The sequence below is a fragment of the Canis aureus genome, chromosome 18 (assembly GCF_053574225.1).
Source record: "Canis aureus isolate CA01 chromosome 18, VMU_Caureus_v.1.0, whole genome shotgun sequence".
Lineage (NCBI taxonomy): Eukaryota > Metazoa > Chordata > Mammalia > Carnivora > Canidae > Canis > Canis aureus.
In genome coordinates, this window is record NC_135628.1 from 55476724 (window position 1) to 55498665 (window position 21942).

The window sequence follows — 21942 nt, forward strand, 5'->3', positions numbered from 1 at the left end:
TTGCTCAGAACTAACATTTTTGTTTTCAAAACCGGAAAACATGATATGCAGTGATAAGGTAAGGAACTGGCCTTTCCTTGGTTAATCCTCCGGAGAACTCAAAAGGATCAAAATGTGGGACACCTCCTCTCTGATTTATTTTGTCTTCTGGCGGGAAAACAGCAGATAAGCAGAGGGCTTTGTGTTGAACAGTTGTGATGGCAGGTTCTCGCTCACACACCAAGTGAGTGTGGAGACCTACAGAGGTAAAAGCCTCTGCTTACCCAAGGAGAGAATAGGGAATTGGCCATGTGTGCCCATCTGACATACTTAGAAAAGTCAACCACAGAGTCCATGGAAATTGAAAAAATATTTTCCCTGGTAATGAAGGCTTTTTTTTTTTTTTTAAATCCCTAATCCTTCAGATTTTGAAGGTATGAATGGAAAGGCAAACTGAGGCTATCCTGAAGCCTAGATTAGTCCTGGCTTAGGTGTAAATACTATTTGGATACGTTGCTGCTTTACCTAAGCACCACAGATGCCACATCTTCTTTTGCCTTTTAGTGTCTTGACAGAAGAGGAAGAGAAATTTAGCTTTCTGTTGCATAGGGAAGGTGGGACGGAAGAACATGATGTTCTTATTACAGGGAAGAAAGGAAAGCTATAGGTTGAGGCAGCCTGTCCACATCTGTGCTAATAAGTTCTAATAGTTGGCACATCCCAAGCGGGGCGACATCTACAGCACACATGGTCACAGCTGCTACTTGAACTTGGGCCAGAGAATGGGTGGCCCAGGGCATAGGCAGGGAACCCTAGGGTTATTTCCAGATCCACCAGGGACTTTTGTGTAGCACTGGGCAGCCTCAACTCTGCCTCACCTCTCTCCATCTAACAAATACATCTTGGCAGCAGATCCCATTTGCTAGGATCCCATCGATTTTTTAATTTGTACACTGCCAAGGTCCTTGAAAAATACTCTCTCAGTATTTATCATTAGTGTTAATTATATAATAGCCAGTCCTTGTTTGTTTTTTTTGTTTTTTTTTCTACTTTTTTCCCTTAGGGTGCAAAAGAAATGTGTGGCTTGGCACCAAGCTTGTAGGGCAGGGTAAGTGTGAGTGACAGAGGCCTAACAAATTAAAAAGACCACTGAATGCTTCTTGGTTGGCAGGGCAGGGAACAGGGTGAATGACCTATTCAGGAAAAGAACGGAGCCTCAGGTCTACTTTGTGGCCAGCGATAATCTTTGAGCCATTCTCAGAACAGTGTGCCTCCAGCATGGCCAAGGAGCCTGCCCGAGTTCCTGGTGCTTGTACTCTTTTCTGTATTCTTGGCACACTCTTGAAGTTCACCTCAAAACACCCCTGGCCCAACTCTGGCCCACTATTAAGGGTGTTAACTGCCTTTCAGAACTCCTATATAAAAGGCAAATCATACTGGGCGGGGGGAGGCCGGGAAATTGTTAACAGTGGTCTTATTCTAGAAATGTGCTTTGTTGTTGGAACGCCTGCATTAATGTGGCCGCGAGAAAAGATTGGAAGACTGGAGAGAAAAACGACGTGGCTTCCAGGCCTCCTGCTACCACTGAAGTAGCTGTGTCCTCGCAGAGAATCCCTGCTGGGAGAGGAGTGCCCGTTGCTGAGCAAGGTTGTGACCTCTAAGTTACGAGGCACGTGGAAGAGATGACCGTAGAGCGGCGTGAACGCGGTCCCAGGGGACCCGGTTCCTGGGACTTCCTGGGACGGTTCCCTCCTGCAAGCCTGCGGGTCGAGGTGGAGCCGGGAGCCGGGAGCGCGATCCCCCTCCGGTGAGGAGCTGAGGAGCGGAGAGGGAGGCGGCGGGCTCTCCGGGCCTGGCCCGAGCCTTTGCGGAGCAGTAACAGGCCCAGAACAGGACCTCTTTGTTTTTTTATATTTTTGTTTTGTCTCTACGCCCGCGTTTTCACACTTGACCAGGGCTCAAGGATCTTTAGTGGTGGGTGACTCATGATTGTATCTGAGCCACGAGGGGAGGGAAGGAAGAAGGTAGAACAGATAAAAGTGCGAGGGAGGACGATGCAGCAGTGATCACTACGACAGCCCGAGGCCACCTGGAGAACCATCTCCCGTCCAGAATCCCCTTCTTCCTCGCAGCTTCCCTCTTTCTCCTTGGCTCCCTGCACCGCCCACCCCCACCCCATCGTGTAAGAGCGTGTAAGAGCAGAGGGTGCCGCATTCATCCCTGCACCTCCTGTCCTCGGGCGCTTGGGCCTCGAGCCTCTGTGCACAAGTGAGGAACAGAAGCCAACTGGCCAATCAAGTTCAACAGGCCTTGAACCAGCTTACACAAAAGCACTTTAATTGACAGTATACAATTTTCCAAAATATAGTTTTGTAAGAAAATGGCAATAATTACATAGAGTCTTTACAAACAAGTTTTTCCATAAATTCCAGTGTACTTCAGACCCCTGTCCATGAAGACACATGCTTCCCCCAGTCTCCTGGGCAAACTGTTTAACATTCACTAATAACAGAAGAGACACACATCCAACTAGTAATCTCCTCGCTCCCACTCAAGTGTTGGGTTTTCACCAAACCTGAGCCGTCAGCTGGAAACAGTGATAAAAAAAAAAAAAAAAAAAAAGCAATTGCTCTACTCTTGCCCCTCCCTGCCTTCCTGGAGCTTGTTCCCTTTGATCCTTAGTCCTGCTAGTAGAAGATCCGTATGTAAAAAAAGGGTCATTCAAAACTGTCCCTTGACAGGAAAGTATCATTCATGTACGTCTTAGACCTGAACTCGGAGGAAGTGCAGAAGGCCAGTATGGTTCCTAGCATCGCCGTCAGGCTCGCCCCAGCCTTGCTGCAGGAAGAGATCTGAGAAGGGAATTCTGTCCTTTGTCTCATCCTGGCGCCTTAATTAGCAGTCCTTAATTTACTAATTCCTTCTGAGGCCCACAACACCTGTGTTGTAATCCTGTTTCTGTCACTAACCATGTGATTTTGGCCAAGCCACTCCATCTTTCTGGGCTTCAGTTTCTTTCTTTGTAAAGAACAAAACAAAGATAGGACTAGGTCTCTAAAAGCCTCCCTGGGACTAGTGTCAACCAGTGTACATGGACTCCAAGCCTTCCTGTGATCTGCTAAGACTTCGGGGCGGGGGGGGCGGTGAGGATCATGTTTAAAAATAAAAATGCCTGATCTATGTAAGACAGATCCTTGTCATCGGCTTGTCTTGTATCTCATTTTTCATTAGAGGAAAAATAAAAGTCCTTTCTAGTGAATTAGACATTTACATTCCTGTTGAGAGAAAAAAAGCCACCTCAACTAACACCTGTTTTCCCAGTGTATATTCACTTAAAGCAGTGCAGGGTGGATTAACATGTGGCTGTTGTATTTACATCATTAAAAAGTATGTATATGTGTATCAGCTTGGACTTGTTTTTCAAAGTTTCTCCAGTATATCGTCAAAAAGGTTAAAGCTCAAGAAGTGGTTTAAATAAATTTTCTGCTAGCCTTCCTTACCAAGAGGGAAAGAAAGAACCTGGCATCGACTCCGTTAAACCCGTATTCTGTCCCTACGACGCAGAGACTATTTCTGTACCCCTTCCTAAGCACTGCCGCTTCCCTCCCCGTTCACAGAACAGCATGCTTTCCCTCTGGGTTTCCATCCAGTCACAGATTCGTGGCTTCTGGCCATTTACGCAGCTTAGGGAAACCAGTGTGCCACCGATGGAAAGTTCATGATATCCCTTTGGCACAACTTGTTTAAAGTCATGCTGAGTTGCTGATGTTCCTCTTCTTCTCAGCCCCAGGATCTGACTTACCAGACAGCATGTAGAACCCAGTGCAGATGTGGGGTGAAGATGACCTTTGCCGACACGTGGCCCTTGACACAGGTGTCTTAAGTGGCAAGAGCAAGGTATTCAATTCTGAAGTTGCCCTAAAAGGCTAGAGTAACCCAATCTGAAAATGCACCAAAATGAGCATCTGAAGCAGCTCAAAGCTTCCCAAGGTGCCCCTTGGACAGAGCCACAGTCATTCCTCTTGACCAAGTATAGTTGTTACTCTAGTCCTTGCCAGGCATCATCCCTCTGCCCAAGAGGCCGTGGGGCTGTAGCCTTCGATCAGTTTGTGGAGGCATACTTGCTGTCTCTGTCTAGAGGCTGGCTGGTAAAATGGGACCCAGAATCAGCCAAGGAGTAGTCACCCAGTGGCCTCTTCCACAGACGCCACAATAGAATCCCGCTGGGTGGAAAGAACCCAATGTTGGGCAGGAAGGAAGCAAACAGATCCCTTCCCAGTTATAACAAGATTTCCTCTCTTTTTTTTTTTTTTTTTCCCAGACTAGCATTGTTCTCTCCCCTGCCAACCTTCAAATGCTAGACAATCAGGGCAAAGACTTTTGGATCCTTGTTAGTCTAGCATCTCTCTAGCTCTTGTGAAACTAGGATATCAAAGGCCAGAGGCTCTGAAGGAGGAATCGAGGCATGCAGGGAAGGGCATAGATCTTCCCCCAGCTAAGATCCTTTAAAAAATAATAACAAGCTGTTCTAAAGCAGGCTGCCTATTTCATCAGGACACAGCCCAGGCCTGCAGGTCCTGGGGTTCTGACCTCTTGCCCTGAAATTAGTTTTCACTCTCCTAAGCAGTTCTGCCCATCTTCCGAGTTGGCGTCAGGAAATTTTACACCAGGAGCAAGAAAGACCGTGGGCAAAGGTGTATAAAATCTGGGATCTGGGCCTCCCAGAAAATCCAATTAAACCTCACTGTGTCCAGTCGTCGGGTGACTTCTGCATGGGAGCTAACTGCTAAGCTCCCTCCAAACCTCTTCACGGTCCTGTTTCCCTGAGATGCCACCAGAAACCGCAGAACTAGGCAGCCCTGCCACGAGTGCAGAGAAGGGGACATGGCAAGGCCCACTGCGTGCTGCTGGGAACTGCCCCCGCTCCCCGGCCTCCCAGGCTGCTCCTGTGCAACTTAAAATGCGTGGCACTTTCTAGGCCCTTCTCGCCCGATGGCACAGGAGAACCAGAAATCGGTGAGATTGGTTAACTGAAAAGTCTCCCAGCAACTGGAGCTTTGGCTTGTGGCAGTAGAGGGCTGGACTAAAAAAACAGTAACAAAACTCTCAGCAACTTGAAAAGTCCCTGAGTTTCCCATGGAACAGAGAGCAAAGCCTAGCCTTCCTAACTGTATCGATGGATTGTCAAGACACCTCTCTGTGGACTGGGCCCTGGGAAAGTGTGCCTGCAGCTACTGCTCTTTCTTGCTGGGTCTCAGGGGGATCCCCGAACTCGGGTCCCCACCTCACCGGCTGAGCGAGAACAACAAAATAGGAACACCTCGCCTTCATAGCGGCTGCAGATTTTGGTCCCCACAGGAGTGGGAAGCCAAAGGAGTCCCCGCGGAGCCTCTTCAAGGACTGCCCTGGGTAGTGGGCCAGGACCCATCCTGGGGTGAAGGGCGTCCCCTGTTTTTTTCACCTGCAGATGGATCCCAGAGGCAGACCTTGTTCACACTGGAGTCTTATGTGGGTTAAGTCTCAAGATCCCTAAGCAAATGCAAGGAAGCCAAAATCCAGAGCAAGGGGTTTGAGGCCATGACGAACTCAGTGAGTCCCAGGGACCCTGGAGGGGGGAACAAGCTCAAAGGAGACGGGGACACTGGCCGGCCAGGCTGGGGTAGGAGGAGATGGACAGCCAGGAGCCTGTCCTTGGATGGAATCAAATCCCACTGAGACAGGATCTGGCCCATGCTGTCCCTTCCATCCCATCTGCTGTCCCGTCCGTCGACTGGTAGCTTCACCCCTGAGGGACGGCAGCAGTGGGGCGGGAGGGAGCTCCCCCGCAGGGGCCGAAGCTCTGCTTCCGTCCCGCCTCTGTCACTGAGGGGCTGGATGAGCAGGACCTGACGCCCCTCAGGCCTCAGTCACCTCGGGCGGGAGGTGAAGGGATTCTACTGATGACTGCGTGAGTGCTCTGCCTCTCGTCTTGCAGCAGCACGGAGCTCAGGCACTAGTGGGTTATTTTACAAGAGGAATCTAGACAGAATGGGATTTGTTCAGTGTGAAAAGGGAAAATTAAGGCCCTGTGGGGATTGGGAGGTGGGAACCTTCCAAGTCTGCTTCCCTCCTCCCGTCTTTCCCTCAACTGGGAAGGATTTTCCTCCCCTGTCCAAATGGCACTTGAGGTGGTTCAGTCCGGAGCGCTGTAGCATTGTCGGGGGCCACCTGAGGACCTGATTAGAGGTGCGTGTCCTCCTCCTCGTCCAGGTCATCCTTGGCCAGGTTGTCCAGAGGGACGATCCAGCTGTCCCCCAGCTCCCCATTAAGGTTGACCACCTTTTTCTCCTGCATCTCTGATGAGGTCTCCATCACTTCCAGTGTGGGATTGTCATGGTAACCATTCTCCACCGTCTGCAGCTCCTCTGTCAGCCGTTGCTAGGATAGGGAAGATGGCCCAAGAAAGGGTCATTTTGGAGGGCTTAAGGCCTTAAAATCACATGGGCACCCCACCCCTACAATCCAGGAACCCCGGTTTGGGTAGGGTATGCAATACATGCTCTTGGAGGCCCTTGTGGCTACTGGCCTACCTCTACTTTGAGACGAAGACTGCCCCAGCATCCTAGAATTCCCAACTCACTTGACTTTACCCTGTTGGCAAATCCATGAAGTCTGTGGAAACGGACTTTGTTTTCCAGAAACCTCCAGTCTCTTTCCTCTATCCCTCATCCCCCTCAAAACGTACTCTCCTGCCACCTGCCTCACCCTGCTGAACTGAAGAAAATGACTCTCATCAGGCCGGGTGAGCGAGGACCTCTCCAGGCCTAAGCAGTGTGGGTGCAGCAGGACACACCAGGAGAGGGTGCTTTCTCGAAGTCTTTATCTGACATGCAACCTGGGTCATGCAGTTGGGTCGCCCCAGAAGCTCTCAGCAAATATTCAGATCCAGAGATTCTGATTCAACCGGCATGTGAAGAGGCAGGTGTGGGAATTCTGCTAACTGTCCCCACGATGCACAGCCAGGGCTGAGAGCCACGGGTCTGGGTGGAATTCCCGGAAGACGGCTAAAAGGGCTACGCCGGGCCCCTTCGTTTCCGGGAATCCTCAGAGCGGCTCTGCAGGGTGGGGATTGGGTATCATCCCCACGCGCAGAGGGGGTGGGGGTGGGGCGTGGGGCGCTCGGGGATTACGGGCGTGCTCAAGGTCAGACGGACACTAGGAGGCGAGGCCGGGGCTTATCCCGTCTTTCTGACCCAAAGGCCAGGATCTCCCCACCACCCATGGTACTTGGTAGCTCCTGTAAGGGACGCCTCTGCCTGTCAGAAGGGGTCCCTGGCCTTCCTGTAATGCGGGAGTGACGGGGTGAAGGCATCTGGAGGACTGGCCTGCCTCCCCGCTGGGGAGCCAAGTCCTCACCTGGTCCTTCCGCTGCGACAGGCGCTGGTGGCAGCAGCCGTAGAGGGCAGCCACGAGGAGCAGGAAGGATGCCATGCAGACAATGGTGATGATGAGGGGCATGCTGAAGCGGTCCTCCGTCTCCTCGGGTGGCCCCTGGTCCCCAAGCTTCATGTTACTGACTCCCACCTGCCAGAAGGGGGCAGAGACAGAACGCGGGTCGCCCCCACCCGGCTAGGAGCGCTTCTGCTTGGTGTTTGTGGGGGCCGTGCTGGCCCCTCTGGAGCCCCCCGGCTGCCGGCTGCTTGCCAGCTGGGAGCGTCCTCCGCCACGGAGACCTCAGACCCCCAGCGCCCGGGAGGAACCCGCTCACCTCTTTGAGCTCGTCCCATTTGTCTTTGAGCAACTCGTACACGTCCCTGGGCAAGAGGTTCGCTGTGGGGAGCAGAGATGTTGCTAGTGGCCCAGCTCCGGGAGACGGGGCTCCGTGAGGAGGGCGCGCTGCACCCCAGGCTCCTGAGTGCCCGCGCCCTGGGGTGGCCCTGGGAGGGGGCGTGGCTTGACCCTTCTTAGGAAGTACCAGCCCGACCCGTCCTCGTGGGTGGTCAACGCCTGCCCCATTCCCACCCCACTTACACCCCAGCACCGCTACCCTCAACTCACTCTGGACAGTGATTTCTTTGATTGCCACCGCCTGGGTGTCTTGAATAGGTACCAGCCGTATATGGCACTGATCTTGAGCTGGGTTGAAGGTGGCCTTTGCTGCTCGGCACAGAAGTGTGATCAGTTTGTCATCCGAATTGTTCCCCGCCTATTGTGGGGATGCCACAAGTGATTCCTCCGGGATCAGGACAGCAGCCTAGGCTTTGGGGGCTGCCCTTCGGAGCCAGGGTCGGGAGACTGCTGTTGCCTGGTGGGACCCATGTCCCTCTTCCCTCAACTGGGGCCATTCCCAGACCCAGCAGGACTCGTGGGCTCCATGCTGTGCCGGGCCAGTCCCTGCCTTCTTTGACTCACGCAAATCTCTTCCCCGCTCCCCTCACCCTGTTTATCTCATCCGTGGCTGAACGATACCTTTCCCCTGAGTGCCCCCGTCTCTCTCGGAGCTCTTCAGGGGTCAGGACCTGAGGCCCGCGTTAGCTCCCGAGGGGGGCCTGAAGAGGCACTGCCCAGCAGCCTGCCACTTGCCAGGTACTGATGCCCAGTCCGAAGACCTCAGGAGGGGAAGCCCCAGCTCTCGGCCCAAGGTTATCTCTCCCGAAGTTGAAACACGCATGCCCTTCCCTAGGCTAAGGCTGTGGCCGTGAAGCCAGGCCATCAGTGAACAGGGGACGTGGGAATTGTCCTGAAGCTGCACGTGGCGAAATGTTAGGGGGGAGTTGTGTATACCTCTCGGCAGAGAGAGCATGGCTGATGTGGCTTTAGGGCTGAGGGTGAGGAAACAAAGGTGGACAGCTTTTACCTGGTCCTGTCATGTCAGAAACACCAAACTGGTGTTCTCTGACCCAATTTTGGAAGAAGGTACTGAGGTGAAGAAAAGGGCTCTTGGTACAGCTCACCTCGGGACTCCCACACGCCATCCTTGGGTTTCCGCCCAACATTTCCAAAGCTTACCAATTCCTCCACCTCACACCAGGGCGTCTAACCTTCCTTTTACAGCACATGGGAAAAAATGCTTCTCCCAACCAATCACACAACCTGGCAAGTTTTAGCCAAAAAGAGGGCCTGAGAATGGCTGGACCTGCCATCAGTGTGATGCCTGCCTTGTTCAATAAGCCCAGCCCCAGGGTGACACAACTCTAGTCTAAATGTATGCTTTTGGAAAGTTCATGTGGGAAATTCCAGAAAAACGGACACTCAAAAGAAAACAACCATAAAAAAATACAGGGGGCATTAAGATGTTGTGAACCCAAGTTCTCCATCCTCTAGAAACCCTTGACTCGCGCGGTTCTGCTTCCCAGAGGGGTTCGCAAAAAGCGGTTGCTGGCCAGGAGAGGGCAGCAGTGAGCCACCCATCACCTGCACCCCGGAGCCTGAATCCTGCAAGACTGGCGGTGAGGCAGGAGCAAACCCGCTCCCGGACAGTCCTCCTACACAAGGGGACCCCCGGCCGGCGCACACCCCAGTCCCCTGAGCGCTGGCAGCGGCTCCCTGCTGCTCGGGAGCTCTGACTCCTCCCGCTCCTCTCCCACTGGGGCTGGCAGATTAATCCAGGGACCAGCAAACAGAAAACCAGACCTTTAGAATAGGGAGCGTTAGTTCAGCTGACTCGTTCTCAGCCGGGGCCTCTGAAGCCCAGGGAGGTCGACTTGACTAAATCCCAGCCTCAGCTAGGGTCGAGGCCTCCAGACCCGAGAACACGTGAATAATTGCACAGCCCGAGCCCCGGAGCCCATGGGGAGCCCTGGGGAGCCCTGGATACCGCCGGTCCTGCAGCGGCCGGTGGGCTTCACTTAGGGGCGCCGCGGTGCCTGGTGCCCGGTGCCTGGTGCCTGGTGCCTGGTGCCTGGTGCCCGGCGCCTGTCCGGAGCGGAGCGGGCCGCTTCCCACGGTTGTCGGTCCGTTTGCCCAAGGAACACTCCACCCGCCCTTTACCTTCCCCAACGCGCTGCTGAGCGCAGTGTGGCGGGGCCGCCGGGCCGGGTACTCACGCACAGGCCGCTTCTCGTCAGGTTCAGGAGGAGCATCTTGTCGGTCAGCCTTCCGGGGGATTCGCACTTTATCTAGGAGAAGCCACTGGGATTCAGGCTCAGGCTGAGCCTGCGGGGTCTCATCCCTTGAGACCCGAGCGCTCCCTTCCTCCCCCACCCCCAGGTAGGGGCACAGCGGAAGGCCTCCTGGCAAGCTGGGGGGGTCACTGGCTGTCCAGCCGTCCAAGCCAGGGCCGGACAAAGCTGGGGGCGGGGTGCTTGGACCCTCGTGGGGCCCTGGGCTGCAGGGAAGACACAAGCACTTCTTAGAGCCCGGATCTGCCCCACCCCTGCGGGAAGTACCCTGTGATCCCCCTGGGCCGAGGTGGGAGGAGGGACGCTGGGGGCTCGGGGAGCAGTGGCGGCGCGCTGAGTGCTGGAGCTTCTGGGTCCCTCGTCAGGAAGCGAGGCCGCAGGTCCCGATGACCCCGATGACGGAGGGCCGGGAGGGCCGGGAGGGCCGGGAGGGCCGGTCGGCCGCAGCTTCGGAGGCTGCGACGGAGACTCCGACGACGGAGACTCCAGAGACTCGGTCTCCGACGGCAGCGAAGTGGTCCCAGGAACAGAGGAGATCCCAGGGGTGGAGGAAGAGGTCGCAGCGGGGCGGGGAGTGGGCGCAGGGACAGGCGGCGACCCGCTGGAGGACTGTGGACCTCCCCAGAAGGTAACCGATGAGGCTGTAATCGGGAAAGCAAAAGGCTCTGAGAAAAGATGAGTGGGCCCTTTAAGAGCAGAGGACAGTCTCTCTTGTCCTTGTCTGGGGGAGTTCTTGGGCCTTACCCCCCACTTCCAGCTAGAGCGCAGCCCGTGCGGAACAAGAGGCAAACAGATGGAGTCTTTCCCTGTAACACACTCCAGGGTGGGTCAGACTGGATGAGCCGGCGTGAGACCCAATAAAAGAAGTGACGGTGACGGTGAGGCCCGCAGCAATAGCTAACATTCAGCAAGCACTTACTCCATCCATCCGGGGCACTGTCCTAAGTGCTTCCAGGTTACTTTCTCAGTTAACCCTTCTGAGGAAGGTACCATAATTAACCTGAGTTTATAAATATGGAAATGGGGCTCAGAGGGGCTTCATGATCTGCCCAAGGGCCCATGATAAGAAACAGCACATCAGGGACTTGAATCCAGGTTTATCCAACTCAGAGCCCCTGCTCTCACTGCAGGATGCGACCGCCTGCGGTGGGAGCAGGTGCAGTGCACATCGGTATGCATTCTGGGCACCCAATCTGGGCACCCGGGGGGCTTCCTGACAATGCAGACGCTCAGGTTCACACCCAGAAATTCTGATTCAATAGATCTGCCACAGGTCATGACCTTGAGGTTCGTGATCCATCAGTGAGTTTTAAATTTTTGTTTACTGGGTTAAGATCAGTATTTTTAAAAAGGAACCAAGGAAATGAGGAGGAGTAGAAAACATTAGGGCCTCTCACATACAGTAAGAATAAGCCCTGGTCAGTGAAACTTTTGTTATCAGTTATATGTGTTGTTACATGCATGTTACACGTTTGTATTCCCGGATCAAGTTATAAAGCTAAAAAAAAAAGTATTTCGTAAGGTAGATTGCCAGCAGTTTGAGAAACACTGTTCTGGAATACTCCTAATGCCGCACCACTACAACCACCCAAATCTTACCCATGAATGTTGGCTTGTCTGTGTGTTCAAACTGGGCAAAACACTGACCCCTCATCAGAATAACAGCACTGCTGGCCTCTGCTCATCATTGAAGGGAAAACCTGGGCCTGAACGAACTTGGTGTAGTCACAGAATTTAGGCCTCAGCATGAACTCCAACTTCCAGCTGAGCAACTGTATAGTGTATAAGCATTCAGAAGTCTCTTGTTAATTGGGAGGGGTGGGGGGATATGACTTGGGGTGTCTGGCTGGCTCAGTCAGAGGACTCTGGATCTCAGGGTGATAGGTTCAAGCCCCACACTGGATGAGGAGCCTACTTAATTAAAGAAGAAGAAGAAAAAAAGCATTACTTACTTCGTGTGGGAGATGTGCCATATAATGAGGAGCTGGGAACCACCTTCGTGCCTAAACTACTTGAAGCTGTATGGCTTTTGTCTGGACTTTCGGAAGAACTCTCTGGAGGCTTCAAAGTAGTGGAGTTTGCACTGGGTTGGCGAGGACTTGTTGGGGCGATGATGGAAGTTAGAGCAGGAGTGATGCTGGAGGGCTTAACCTGAGGTGGAGGCTGAGAGGTCGTCTGCTCTGTGTTCTCACTGGTCATGTGGCTGACGGTAGTGCCAGGGTTACCCTGGGCTCCAGGTCCAGCTGTCTGGGTCACTGGGGTGTCAGGCTTCATGGAGTTAGTGGCTGATGGAAGTATAGACTTGTTTAAGTCTGGAATACCCTTTGAGTCACTCGTAGCTATAGTAGGGTTGGTTGACACCTTCTCATCTTGGTCAGGGGCTATGACAGTGTTTTTTTGGGTTGGGGCTAATGTCATCGACACTGAATTGCTGGATCCTGGTAATGGTCCTTTGCTGACTGTGGCTGACATCACCTTTTCCCCAGTGATTGCTAGATCTGTGTTTTGTATAGTCTTGGCTGTAGTTATTAGCCCTTTACCACCAGGTAACTCTGTGCTGGGCTGCCCTGAGGTTGGAGATGTTGCTGTGATGATGGTTCCTGTTTACAAAGAAAACACAGAAGCAAGGCAGGGTATTAGCTGGAAGTGTTTCCACATTTCTCCAGCTCTTCCCTAGGATCCAATGGCCTTGCTCCCATCATTGCCATTTGCAGAGGCTGAAGGCCTCTGAGGTGCCTGGATTTTCTAACACTCAAGAAACCTCTAGGGACAAGAGTGGAGCAAAGGAAGCCAAGATAAATTCTGCAGAACAGAAAGACCAGGCCAGCTAATGCCAGTGCACGTGAGAGCCTGCAGTGACTTCCCTGCCCCCTCCCCGCTCCAGCTCCAGGCCCGTGCCCTTCATGTGTCCCACATGCCCCCACAGAGCCAGGCCGCCAAGATCCCCTCGGCCTTCTTCTCGCTAGCGCCCAGGCACAGGACCCTGGCAGAAGACGCAGCCGACTCAGGCCCGCTGAACTGCCCTGTGGGAGGCATGGCAAGAGAGGCTTGCCCCTGTTCTCGTGGAAGTATAACCTAGGAGGAGAAACTGACCATTGTGACAGGACACAAATTGCTATTTGAGTACAATTGTTCTTTCTCTTTTTTAAAACATTTTGTTTATTTATCCATGATAGACACAGAGAGAGAGGCAGAGACACAGGCAGAGGGAGAAGCAGGCTCCATGCAGGGAGGCTGACGTGGGACTCGATCCCAGGACCCCAGGATCACGCCCTAAGCTGAAGGCAGGTGCTTAACCGCTAAGCCACCCAGGCGTCCCAAGCACGCAACTCTTGATCTTGGGTTTATGAGTTCAAGCCTTATGGTGGGGGTGGACCTTACTTTAAAAAAAGGGAGAGAGTGGGCAGCCCGAGTGGTTCAGCGGTTTAGCACTGCCTCCAGCCTAGGGCCTGATCCCGGAGACCTGGGATCGAGTCCCACGTCAGGCTCCCTGCATGGAGCCTGCTTCTCCCTCTGCCTCTCTCTCTCTCTCTCTCTCCCTCTCTCTCTCTCTCTGTCTCATGAATAAATAAATAAAATCTTTTTTAAAAAAGCGGGGGGAGAGAGATCAAATTCTAAATCCTAAATCAAAGCGCAGACTGAAAGTCTGAGATTTTCTGAGACTACAGTAAAGGAATCTCTTTTTGTTTGCAGTTGAAGAGCAGAGAAGATCAAAAGACAAATGTAAAAGTTTGATCCCATGAGTTGCCAAATTACAGTGTTAGTTTAACTCATAACTTCATCAGGTCTCTTTATGTGAAAAAAGCACCTTTGGAATTAGAATGGGTGACATATGCAGATGAATCAAAATATCCAGAAATCTCAATCTGCAATGGAGCTCACTTGCCAGTATACTCAACTGCTGTTCTCCTGTCTGCTAATGCAGTTCCTACCTTGCTCAAAAATTCTTAGTAGGCTCATCTGAACTCACTGACACAGGAAATCACATCTCCTCATCATCTCTTCGACTCTGAACTTTTTTCAAACCTGTAACAATGGTCAGACTCCAGTAACGCCCCAGAAAGACAAATACAGAGTCTGCCCTGGAAGAAGGCTTACACAATAAGAAATATCTGTAATAACTCTAGCAAATATGTATAGTTGTACAATATGAGTGTGCTAGATCAAGGAGGGGTAATCATATCAAGCTGAATTTATCAATATAGATATACATACGAGAGATTTTGGATTCAATATGCTGACTTAATAAGTACCTAGAAGTAGTAGTTCTAATCGTTTTCTTAGTTGGTGAACTGAAACCTGGACTCAATGGTAGTCTACATTAAACAAAGTTTAAGTTGCCAAAAATTCCCTGGAATAATGAGTAAGAAGAAATCCAAAATCTTAGAGAGACGGAGATGTTGGTTTATCATGGGGCAGCTAGGTTACTCAGTGGTTGAGTGTCTGCCTTTGGCTCAGGTCATGATCCTGGGGTCCTGGGATCGGGGAGCCTGCTTCTCCTTCTGCCTATGTCTCTTCCTCTCTCTCCGTGTCTCTCATGAATAAATATATAAAATCTTTAAAAAAAAAAAAAAGTTTATCATGAGGGCACCAGGTGGCTTAGTTGGTTAAGCATCCAACTCTTGGTTTTGGCTTGGGTCATGGTCTCGAGGTTATGGGATCAAGCCCTGTGGAGCATGTTGGGCGTGGAATCTGCTTCAGATTCTCTCTCCCTCTCTCTGCCCCTCCCCCGCCCCACTGGCTCTCCCTCTCTCTGCCCCTCCCCCACCCCACTGGCACACTCACTTTCTCACTCTCTCAAATAAATAAATAAATAAATCTTAAAAAAAAAAAAAAAAGAATGGTTTACCATTAATAATCTGCTCGGTCACATTGTTTTCCCCTAAGAGCTCAAATGACACTTGTTTCCCCAAGGCTTTGAGAAATATTTATTTTGTGAGTTCTAAAATGCATATCTTGGGGATCCCTGGGTGGCGCAGCGGTTTGGCGCCTGCCTTTGGCCCAGGGGCGATCCTGGAGACGCGGGATCGAATCCCACATCGGGCTCCCGGTGCATGGAGCCTGCTTCTCCCTCTGCCTGTGTCTCTGCCTCTCTCTCTCTCTCTCATCTCTGATGTGACTATCATAAATAAATAAAAAAAATTAAAAAAAAAATGCATATCTTTACATGTCCCTGAAATGAGGATGTGTTATAAATTACTGTAGGTCACACTTTAACCGTAGTCTTTTTTTCCTAAGACTTCATAAGGTTCTTCTAAGGTTCATAAAATTAATAGTTTGTCTTATCATTGACAGTATCTTGGATTTGATTAATTTTGGGATATTGTTGAGGAGACTAGTAGCATATTCTAAGACAGCGTTCATTAGCCAGGTGTGCTAGTAGGAGATAATGCTGATTTCAGTAGGGATGAATCACCAGGTTCCTTGGGTAGCAGTAGAGGCATTTCCATTTCTAGGAAAAAAGGTGGCTACGGTAGCATAACAGATGGCAGGACCAGCACGGTAATCAGAATAATCTTAACAAAAGCAATTTTGGACAAGGGATAATAACCATGTGTTCCTTAGGGGCAGCCCAGTAACATCCCACCTCAAGGCTCAGTAACCTGTGGCCTGTGTCAAATCACCACAATAGAGAACACAGCCAGGGCAGCCCCTGCGGCTCAGCGGTTTAGCGCCGCCTGCAGCCCGGGGCATGATCCTGGAGACCCCGGATCGAGTCCCACATCGGGCTCCCTGCATGGAGCCTGCTTCTCCCTCTGCCTGTGTCTCTGCCTCTCTTTCTCTCCTCTCTGTGTCTCTCATCAATCAATAAATAAAATCTTAAAAAAAAAAAAAAACTATTAAAAAAAAAAAAGAAAAAAGAAAACACAGCCAGCCACTCACCCAATTCCCAGAACTGAATCTTTCGACAGACTCAGGGTACCTTGAATGAAGTGTGTATTTGTTTCCCAAGCTTCTGTATCAAATGACCAAAACCTGGGTGGCTTAAAACAATATAATATATTCTCTCATGGTTCTAGAAGCTAGAAATCCATAATTGGCAGGGCCATGCTCTCTCTGAAGGTACTTGGGAAGAAGCTCTCTTTGCTTCTTTGTGGCAATCTTTGATATTCCTTGGCTTACAATTATATCCTTCCAGTTTATGGCTCTCTTCACATGGCCTTCTTCCCTGTGTACCCACCGCCCCCCCCACCGTTATAAGGACACTACACTAGTCTTTGGGTTTAGGGTTCACCTGATCCAGTATCACCTAATCCAGTATGATCTTACCTTGATTATATCTGCAAAGTCACTATTTCCAAATAAAGTCACATTTGCTGATACTAAGTGGTGGGGATTAGGACTTGAACACATCTTTTGGGGAGGACACTAGTCAACCTTCTAATCTATTCCTCCACCCCCACTTATTTCACTATGAAAACCGGGGTTCTTAGTTTCAAACATTAGAAATCAACTCTGTCTGCATTAAACAGAAAATGGAACCCTGTATGCACCTCAGGTGAAGAGTGGCTTTCCATGTTCTCCTTTGTAAATGGGCTCTGAGCCCACCCATCTCTGTCCCCACCACCCATGACCACATGCCAAGGCCTGGCAGAGGTCACCGCCAAGATTTCCGCCCGCGCACAAACAACAGCAAGGCAGCCACCCCCTCCAGTGGCTCTCCCTTGGCCACCCTCAGTTGTTACTGGTGCTGCCTGGGTTCCACTTCCAGTAACAGCTCCTGCAGAAATGCAGAGTATCACCACCCTGGTCTCCCCAAGGTGTACCCGGGTCACTCATGGGCAAGCTTCTTTTTCAGGAGCTCCACTCTCCCATTCAGGGCTACGGTGTCAGAGTCTCCAGAATGCTTAGAATCTCCCAGGCCTCCAACAGCACAATCACCTGTGACTTGGCTCCAGAAGCCATGAGGAAGCAACCTGTTGGCCAGCCTAGCAAAGCCAACAACTGGGCCCCAATCCTGAGTGGCCACCACGAGCCACCGGGCTTCGGGAGACACTAGGCTCATCAGAGCCCCTCCTCTCCCCGCTTCTCCCTGTAGAGGAGGCAGGCCACAGCAAGCTAAAGCATTTTATTTTATTATTTGGGTTATTTTATATCACAAGAGCAAAACACCAAAAAGGAAGTTGGGAGAACCCCACTCTTTACTATCCAAGCCACATGCAAGCCTTCCGGACACCCTGTAACCATGTGCCTTTCACCAAGTGGGAAATATAAACTCCAAGCAGCCAGTTTAAAAAAAAAAAAAAAAAAAAAAATCACTTAGCTAACAGAATCACTTCAGATGGCTAAAGAATCAGGCTTAGGTCAGAAACCATACCCAGAACTCCTCTCCCAAACCTGTGTGACAAGTACATCATTTCTACCACCCTCGAGCATGGGGTATTCAGTATGCATCACTGATACCATTAGTAGTGGATACTGGATTTCATTTCATTTCTTTTTTTTTTCTTTTTTAAGATTTTATTTATTTATTTGAGAGAGAGAGCACAAGCAGGAAGGAAGAGGGGCAGAGGGAGAAGTAGACTTCTCATTGAGCAGGGAGCCTGATGTGGGGCTGGATCCCAGGACCCCAGGATCACAAGACCTGAGCAGAAGGCAGACGCTTAACTGAGTGAGTTACCCAGGTGCCTCTGGATTTCATTTCTGAGAGATTTAAGACTTTAGGGTTGCTGTCAGGAAGAGTGCTAGGAGGTACTACAGGTATCCTCTGGGTGCCAACCACATTCCTCCCTGCTTCATTATGTAGCAGCATGCAGGATTCCTAATAAGATGAGTAAATCTTATAAGGTTAATGTTCCACTTACTTTGCCTTTGAGTTTCTTGGTGAAATTCTGTTCTCTGTGGAATATGATGACAGTGAATAGGATTGCCAATAGAATATGGCAGGTGGGAAGACACAATAATCTTTTACTAAGATTAAAAGGGATCCCTGGGTGGCGCAGCGGTTTAGTGCCTGCCTTTGGCCCAGGGCGCGATCCTGGAGACCCGGGATCGAATCCCACGTTGGGCTCCCGGTGCATGGAGCCTGCTTCTCCCTCTGCCTATGTCTCTGCCTCTCTCTCTCTCTGTGACTATCATAAATAAATAAAAATTTAAAAAAAAAAGAATAAGATTAAAAATGGGGCGCTTGGATGGCTCAGTTGGTTAAGCATCTACCTTTGGCTCAGGTCATGATCTCGGGGTCGTGGGATCAAGCCCTGTATTGGGCTCCCTGCTCAGCAGGAAGTCTGCTTCTCCTTCTCCCTCTGTCACTACCCCTCCACTCATGTTCTCTCTCTTGATCTCTCTCGCTCTCAAATAAAATCTTAAAAAAAAAAAAAGTTTAAAGAGTGAGATTAAAAATCCTTGCACTCCATATCTATCCCAAGAGGTCCATCCATATGCCTCCTCCACAAACTTCCTTGCACTGATTCTCCATTCTTATTCCTTCTAAGTTCCTAATCTACTATCTAAAAATCTTAGCTACTGCCTGGGAATCTGGTCAGATCCTCACCTCAGCATAGCTTGCCTTCAAAAACCCACCCACCCACAAAAAAAAAAAAAAAAAAAAAACTGGCCATGAAATCTACTGTTCAAAGTCCTGCCCATTGGGAAGAACTTTCTTTCCTTCCTTACTATACTTGTATCCCCTAAACAGGGCTATTATCCCACATCAGTCCACTCTTGCCTGGCTCCAGCATATTATATACATAAACACAACGTGCCTTTATTCACTCCTCAGACAACTGATCACAAGGAAGTACTCTTTGGGACCTTTGGGGATGAGTTGAGGGACAGGTGGCAATATGGCAGGTATAGTCATGCTGAGGTCATGAGCCACATTGTAATTTAAAATGTATCCTCCCTTAGGACCTGCTTGGATCTGGTCCTCTATATACTCTTCAATTTCATAATGGAAAGGTGTAAAATAAGCCCCCCAAAAATTGGAGGAATGAAATAATAAAGATAAAAACAGAAATTAGTGAAATAGAAAACAAAAGATAATAGCAAATATCAACAAAGTCAAAAACAGTATTTTCTTTTTTTAATATAAGAAATTGAGGGATGTGGGTGGTTCCGTTCGTTAAGCGTCTGCCTTCGGCTCATGTCATGATCCCAGGGTCCTAGGATCCAGCCCTGCTACAAGGCTCCCTGCTCAGTGGGGAGTCTGCTTCTCTCTCTCCCTCTGTCTGCCACTCTACCTACTTGTGCGTGCTCTCACGCACTCTCTCTCTCTCTCTCTGGCAAATAAATAAAATCTTTTTTTAAATTTTTGAAAAAATAAGGACGCCTGGGTGGCTCAGTGGTTGATTATCTCCCTTCGGCTCAGGGCATGATCCTGGGGTCCTGGAATTGAGTCCCACATCAGGCTCCCTGCGAGGAGCCTGCTTCTCCTCTACCTGTGTCTCTGCCTCTCTCTCTTTCTCCCTATCTCATGAATAAATAGATAAAATCTTTTTTTCTTAAATTTGAAAAAATAAAATAAAATAATTTTTAATTTATTTTTTTATTACTTTTTTTTTAAAGTAATCTCTACACCAGGACACCTGGGTGGCTCAGCATTGAGCATCTGCCTTCAGCCTAGGGCATGATCCTGGTGATCTGGGATCGAGTCCCGCATAGGGCTCCCTGCATGGAGCCTGCTTCTCTCTCTGCCTGTGTCTCTGCCTCCCTCTCACTCTGTGTCTCTCATGAATAAATAAGTAAAATATTAAAAAAAAAAAAAAAAGTAATCTCTACACCCAGCATGGGGCTCAAATTCATGACTTGAGATCAAGAGTCAGATGCTTGGGACACCTGGATGGCTCAGCTGTTGAGTGTCTGCCTTCAGCTCAGTGCATGATCCCAGAGTCTGGGGATGGAGTCCTGCACTGGGGTCCTGCTGGGGGCCTGCTTCTCCCTCTGCCTATGTCTCTCCCTCTCTCTCTGCGTCTCTCATGAATAAATAAAATATTTAAACAAACAAACAAAAAAAGTCAGATGCTCTGACTGAGCCAGCCAGATGGTCCCAAAACAGACCTTCTTTAAAAACTAATAAAATAGGGATCCCTGGGTGGCGCAGCGGTTTGGCGCCTGCCTTTGGCCCAGGGCGCGATCCTGGAGATCCGGGATCGATTCCCACGTCAGGCTCCCGGTGCATGGAGCCTGCTTCTCCCTCTGCCTGTGTCTCTGCCTCTCTCTCTCTCACTGTGTGCCTATCATGAATAAATAAAAATTAAAAAAAAAAAAAAAAACTAATAAAATAGTACATCAATAAAAATTATATTATTAAAAAAAGAAATAAGAAATATATAAAGTACATACATAAAAATTAAAATAAAGCAATTAATAAAAAAGAATCAAAGAAAATAAATGAAAATAAAGCCAAAAAAAAAAAAAACAACTAATAAAATAGTAAAAGACTTTGGTGAGGTTGATCAAAGGGTAAAACAACCCAGAATGCATAAATACAAAATATGAGGTATAAAAATAATAACAGATATTTATAGCATAGGCTATTATTATAAGCAAATGCTGATAAATTTGAAGCACATGAGATGGACACATTCCCAAGAAAATACAACTTACCAGAGTGACTCAAGAAGAAACAGACATAACAATTTGTCCTATACGCATAAAGAAATTAAATTGGTAGTTAAGACTTTTCTCATATAGGAAATCTAAGTCCAGATTCAAGGATCAAAGCCTTTTATGTGAACTTCTCTGTAGCATAGTCTATTCTGCCTTAATGTGTGTCGGTTAAAAGAACTAGTTCATACACAGTGATCACTCAACAAAACACAAAAAGTACCAACCAAAGAAAAGGACTGATAAATTTGGCTTCATCAAAATTAAGAATCTGTGTGTGTCAAAAGAACCACAGGACTTCCAGTTTCAGTCCATGAGAATAGAGGGCCGGAAAGAACAATGCTCCCACCCTTATAGCAAGAAAAAAAGCTTGAGAAATGGAAAATTCATGACTTTTCTTGAACCACTGGGGCACTGAGGTTGTGGGCAAACAACTCTCCTGAAAACTGGAGCTAGGCAGCAGCAGGGAGAAACGGGACCCAAGCCTTTGTCTGCGTGGGACAGAGTTTGGTCAGAGAAGGAATGGATTGCTCAAGGTGGGGTATGGGCTAGTGTGAAGCCTGGGAGCTGCAGATGCTGAGAGGTCCCCATCCTGTGTAGGCTGCACAGGAGGAAGGCCGGGGAGAACCGTGATGAGCTGGCTTGGGGAAGAAAGCAGTGGTCACTGCGGAAGCCCCATAGGGCCCCAAGCCCCTAGGGGGAGAAAAGTCTTCCTTGGTGAAAGTCAACAAAATCTGTAGCCCGAGGACACTGTGGCAACCCACCAAAGCTGGGGAAGGAAAATGATAGCCAACAATGAGACTCTGCCCAGATCCATCTCTCCTATTTCTTCTAGGAAACAGAAGCATTGAACTGCAGGAGAAAGGCAAAAACTTAAGAGCCCAGGGGCACTGATGGAAACCCAGTGCAGCTGGGAAAAGGAACAGGAAAAATAAGAAAGCTCTTTACCCCTGGGGAGGGCAGGGATACGTGCTAAATCCAGCGTAACTTCTAGAAAAGAGGCAGAACACCAATGACGGCCACACCCTCGAGGCCCAGGTCCCAGCGCCTTTGTAAGAACCATGTTTAAGCAAAACAGAGACTGCCCTTCTCCCTGCCACTAACCCAAAGTGCCAGCAATAGCAAGTGTGAAGTAAAAAGAAGTTGAATAGAGGGGCGCCTGGATGGCTTAACTTGGTTGAGCCTCTGCCTTCAGCTCAGGTCATGATCCCAGGGTCCTGGGATTGCCCTCATCTGCCTTTCCTCAGCAGGGAACCTGCTTCTCCCTCTCCCTCTGTCTCTTCCCCCCCGCTCATGCTCTGTCTCCCTCACTCTC

The 21942-nt window shown here is 49.8% G+C and overlaps 1 protein-coding gene across 1 annotated transcript in view; it reads right to left on the reverse strand.

Annotated features, from left to right (window-relative positions):
• Positions 1 to 2294: 2294 nt before the first annotated feature.
• PODXL (podocalyxin like) overlaps positions 2295 to 21942 on the reverse strand; it is a 49450-nt gene continuing 29802 nt past the window's right edge. Inside the window, exons 2-8 of the mRNA XM_077857376.1 lie at positions 12032 to 12679; positions 10347 to 10720; positions 10005 to 10076; positions 8017 to 8164; positions 7727 to 7788; positions 7375 to 7542; positions 2295 to 6396 (exon numbers count right to left, since the gene is read on the reverse strand). Of these exons, the coding sequence (XP_077713502.1) occupies positions 6199 to 6396; positions 7375 to 7542; positions 7727 to 7788; positions 8017 to 8164; positions 10005 to 10076; positions 10347 to 10720; positions 12032 to 12679 (1670 nt within the window). The 3' untranslated portion in view covers positions 2295 to 6198. The remainder of the gene's footprint in view (positions 6397 to 7374; positions 7543 to 7726; positions 7789 to 8016; positions 8165 to 10004; positions 10077 to 10346; positions 10721 to 12031; positions 12680 to 21942) is intronic.